This window comes from Humulus lupulus, chromosome 3 (assembly GCF_963169125.1).
Source record: "Humulus lupulus chromosome 3, drHumLupu1.1, whole genome shotgun sequence".
Taxonomy (NCBI): domain Eukaryota; kingdom Viridiplantae; phylum Streptophyta; class Magnoliopsida; order Rosales; family Cannabaceae; genus Humulus; species Humulus lupulus.
This window is the reverse complement of record NC_084795.1, coordinates 5,315,317-5,320,037: the sequence shown is the minus strand read 5'-3', so window position 1 is coordinate 5,320,037 and position 4,721 is coordinate 5,315,317. Positions and strand designations below refer to the sequence as shown.

At 35.9% G+C, this 4,721-nt stretch overlaps 1 protein-coding gene across 2 annotated transcripts; it reads left to right on the top strand.

The window, feature by feature from the left end:
* The first annotated feature begins 987 nt into the window (after window positions 1-987).
* Window positions 988-4,281, top strand: LOC133821888 (LEAF RUST 10 DISEASE-RESISTANCE LOCUS RECEPTOR-LIKE PROTEIN KINASE-like 1.1). Of its 2 annotated transcripts, XM_062254054.1 has the most exons (5): window positions 988-1,033; window positions 1,336-1,910; window positions 2,556-2,603; window positions 2,794-3,033; window positions 3,171-4,281. In XM_062254054.1, the coding sequence occupies exons 1-5, from the start codon at window positions 1,026-1,028 to the stop codon at window positions 4,148-4,150; spliced, it is 1,851 nt and encodes a 616-aa protein (XP_062110038.1). In that variant the 5' UTR covers window positions 988-1,025; the 3' UTR covers window positions 4,151-4,281. The 2 variants fall into 2 exon arrangements, with proteins under 2 accessions (XP_062110038.1, XP_062110037.1); XM_062254053.1 differs by lacking the exon at window positions 988-1,033 and having other exon boundaries at window positions 1,075-1,910.
* Window positions 4,282-4,721: the final 440 nt, after the last annotated feature.

Sequence of the window (4,721 nt, the reverse complement as noted above, 5' to 3'; positions counted from 1 at the left end):
AGCAACATTACTAAAAATTAAAGTTGAATATGTATTATTTGTTGATTTTGGGACCCACTTTAACATAAGCACCTATTTTGGCCACGCCTGTTAATGATGCTCTTAATAGAAGGCCAATTGAGTTGTATAACAGTGACACTTGAGTTGACTGTAATCACTTCATCTCTCTCCTTTTTCCACTACTCCCTCGAACTTGGTTTCCTCTGTCCAATCTTGATGAAGTAAACAAAGAAAATCATGTATTTGAAATGATTGGGTGGCGTTATTAGTAACACCCTATTTTAACATTATATCTTTTTTATTTTTCTCCACGAAAAACGTCACCACCTACTTTAAATTTCGTTTCGAGGAATAAGAAAAAATATAGATGCCAAAGCTTCATTTTTTTTTTGTTCTTTTTATACTTAAAAGATTAACATATCGAAAGATAAAATATAATCCATAATTTATTGAAGGAGTGGTCTTATGAATGATACAGGATTATCACAGCAACCACTTGGATTCTCTTTAAGGCTGGCCCTGAGCTAAGGAGGGCTAGGTCCGCGCTTAGGGCCCCTAAGCCTAAGGGCCTGTTTTCAAAAAAAATATTTTGAAAAATAATATAAATGTTATGAAACTTTATATAAAAATGGTTTTTAAATTTTAATATTTACTACGGCTAATCCTATTCAGGACCGGCCTGATTATATTGTATTGAGAACAATCCTGGATTTAGTAGAGCATCGTAACATCATCAGACACGCAGTGATGACAAATCTTTTGTCATGGTGACCCACAAACCGTAATAGTCGTTTCTTTTTAATGCACCAAAAGCTATATTCAAAGTCTTGTGTGCAACTTATGACATTTTTCAAGTCTGAGAAAAACGCGTAATAGCGTTATTATCAAACAACCATATATTTATTTTCTGGTGTACATCTATTTCTACTGACTACTCATACATTAATATCTGTTTTGCCGTATCGAGGGGTTCGAATGAACATTTTGAATAGACTTTGAAAAGCCAAATAGTCAACACCCAGAATATGGGAAGGTTCGTTTTGTTTCTTTCTTCAACTTATTTTTCTTAAATCTATATTCTCTTATCTATGGTTCCAAGTCAATCGGAAAAGCCTCTCCTTATTTAATGTGTTGTAAGTAGTGAAATTTCTGCTGTTTTGCATTAGAAATCTAATTTTTTGGGATGTTGTTGAAGATGGCTCCTATTCTTCTGTTTATTTTCTTCTTTCTCACCCATTCTCTGCTTCCGAGCTCCGCTGAAGACAAGGAACAACCTCGTAAATGTCCACCATTCTCTTGTGGAAAATTTGGGCTGATTCAATTCCCTTTTAACAGTAAGAAGAGCCCTGGATGTGGAGTGTTCTCAGTGGATTGTTCAGAAAATCAAACGAAGATTCAATTGAAAGAAGGAGGGCACTGGTATGGCGTCAAGATCATCTCCCAGGCAGATTCCATTGTCGTCAGCGAGACAATATCACTATCTCATATCATCGATGAGTGTAAAACTATCAATAGTTTCTCTCTTCCCAGCGCCAAATCATCGCTCTTCCAGGTCTATAATCTAACAGTTAAGAATTCATCAACGCTCTACGATTGCAGTCACAGTCACAGTCGTGGCGTTACTCCGCCGAAAGATTTTTATCGAACTAAGTGCGGAGAGCACGATTTCTACAGCAATCCCCGAAACATAAGTTTTCCATTCGAACAACAATGTCAAGTTGTCACGATTCCTTTTCCACTCCAACATCATGAACACCCCACCACACAAACAAGAAAAGTTTCAGTTGATTTCAATTTTCAAGTGCAACCTAGCCATGCTTGTTGGACATGTCACCTTAATCGAGGGACATGCCATAATACTAACGAAAATCAATTTCAGTGTTTAGATACTCTGGGGACACTGCGAAAAGGTATCATATCGTATATCAATATTATTCCACAGTCTCCTTTCCTTTCTTTCATACATGCACGTGGCTTCATATGTTGATGTTAGTCAATATGATATTTATCTATGAGAAATAATAGTATTGTAGAAAGATTTTATATCATGAGCTCCCTTCTTCTATTTCTGTAACTAACTGTTAGAATGTGGATGGTAGTTTAGAAGTAGAACAATGTGCATGCTAAGAAGCATGTCGTTCTATTTCAAAATAAATTGGTAATGAGTTGAGTAGCTTATGCTCTTATGTATTATTATATTTACCTACACACTTTTCATGTTTGATATTTTTCTCTAACATCTCCCTCAATATAGTGGCTATTTTTGTTCACCACAAGTGCTCTTTTTTTTTTTTTTTTTTTTTAACGTTTAGACTGATTTTGGATTTGTTCGTTAGAGTTTTCTTTGGCTTTTGATACTATGTTAGAATGTGAAAAATGGTCTAGAAGTAGAATAAAGTGCATGGTAAGAAGCATGTGTTCTATCTCAAAACCAATTGGTGATGAATGAAGTAACATATATATTCTTATGTATTGTTGAATTTACTCACACACTTTCCACGTGACATATTTTTCTCTAACACTAACCCATATTTTCTTGATGAATGTTGTTTCAGGACATAACGAGAAGAAAAAGCCAAAGTTAGGACTAGGACTAGGACTTGGTAAGAGCTCTTCTCGATTGAATTTCTAATTCTTGCAGATACATCATCTAAAGCACAAAGCTTGGAAATTAATTCATCTCACAGTGATTCTAGAAACTAATAATTTCTTTAATGCCTTAAATGCTGTTCCTTAAAATAGCAGCTCAAATCACTTGTTTGATTAACATTTTGACTGCTTTTCATTTTCCAGGGTTAGGTTTTGGAGGTCTTTTTGCTATAATGGGCTTGGCAATCATTAGGTGGCGCAGGAAACAAAGACGTGCTGCTTCAAGGAACATGGCTGATCCGTATATGAATATGGAGGATCCAGAGTGGGCTAGTGGCTATCTTGGGGTCCCTGTCTTTTCCTACAAAGAACTCACTGAAGCCACTAATAACTTCGATGCTGATAAAAGACTTGGACATGGAGGTTTTGGAACTGTTTACCATGGTAACAAACATTTTCATTTTTTTAAAATAAAGAGAATTTTCAAAAATAACAACTATTGTTTAATAACTCTTTTACTATTTTTGAAGTTGATATTTCTTGCATGGCCTCATTATTTTTTTTAAAATTTTAATATCTAGGCAAACTCAAAGATGGGAGGGAAGTAGCAGTGAAGCGCTTGTACGAGCACAACTATAAAAGAGTAGAACAATTCATAAACGAGATAGAAATTCTCACCCTCCTACGCCACAAAAACCTGGTAGTCCTCTATGGCTGCACTTCACCCCGCTGTACGGAACTCCTCCTCGTCTACGAGTACATCCCCAATGGCACAGTTGCAGATCATCTCCACGGAGATCATGCGAAAACCAGCCCCCTAACCTGGCCAATTCGTCTGAGAGTCGCCATTGAAACCGCCAGCGCTTTGGCCTACCTCCATGCTTCAGACATAGTCCACCGTGATGTCAAGACCAACAACATTCTTCTAGACAACAATTTTTGTGTCAAAGTTGCAGATTTCGGCCTATCACGGCTGTTCCCCAACGACGCCACTCACGTCTCGACTGCTCCACAAGGGACCCTTGGCTACGTTGATCCAGAATATCACCAATGTTATCAGCTGACTAGTAAAAGTGATGTTTATAGCTTTGGAGTAGTTCTAGTCGAGCTCTTATCATCCATGCCTGCGGTTGATATAACAAGAGATAGGCATGAGATTAATCTCTCTAACTTAGCAATATGCAAGATTCAAAAACGAGCTTACAGTGAGTTGATTGATCAATGTCTTGGGTTTGCTTCGGATACTAAGGTTAGAATAATGACCATTGCAGTAGCAGAGTTAGCTTTTGAGTGTTTGCAACAAGATAAGGAAATGAGGCCTACAATGGATGAAGTTTTGGAGAGACTAAGGAGAATCGAAGATGAGAAATTTGAGATTCAGGTTGTTGATGGTTCTATGTTGAATATGAGCAGTAATGTACAACCCCCATCACCACCTTCGCCTGATTGTGATGAGGTTGGGTTGTTTAAGAAGATAAAACAAGAGCAACCGCCATCTCCCAATGATGTGACTCGAAACTGGCCCAGTATTACGTCTAGCAAGTCTTATTTCAGTGGCTAAATATTCTAGCTTTCAATCTCACTTGTACAAAAATTCAAGTAGAATGGTATAATTAATTATATTTGTACCATCAGCGAGTAGGCAAGCTGGGTCCAAATTTATTATTATTATTATTATTATTATTATTATTATTCTCTTGTTTCGTATTTTTTATCTAAATAAGTTTATTATTATTATTCAGACAAAAAAGATAAAACGTACAAACTGTAGGAGAATAATCCTCCACCCAATATAAAATCTTCGTCTAGTTAAAGAACATGTAAAGATGTTCTCAAAAATTTAGACAAAGACGTTCACATAAGGTAATCAAATATAACTGTTTAAGAACAACTGCAAAAATGGGTTTAAACTAAAGACAATAAAAAAAAAGTAATTTTAAACAATTGTCTCTGATAGTACCAATGCTTCAATTTAAAAGGACATAAAATACCTGCATCGCAAAAACAAACTAAATATAAGAAAATATTAATGAAATCAAGTTGAGAACTCTTTCGAGGAATTGTTTATCGAGCCAAAGATCCAAATCTAAGAATAAACCTTAATAAAATTTCTAGTATGACTAAATAGTTCA

Coding starts and splice junctions, on each gene's coding strand:
- LOC133821888 (XM_062254053.1), top strand. CDS start 1,184: ATGTTGTTGAAGATGGCTCCTATTCTTCTGTTTATTTTCTTCTTTCTC. Junction 2,604..2,793: donor AGGACTAGGACTAGGACTTG/GTAAGAGCTCTT, acceptor TTCATTTTCCAG/GGTTAGGTTTTGGAGGTCTT. Junction 3,034..3,170: donor TTTTGGAACTGTTTACCATG/GTAACAAACATT, acceptor TTTAATATCTAG/GCAAACTCAAAGATGGGAGG.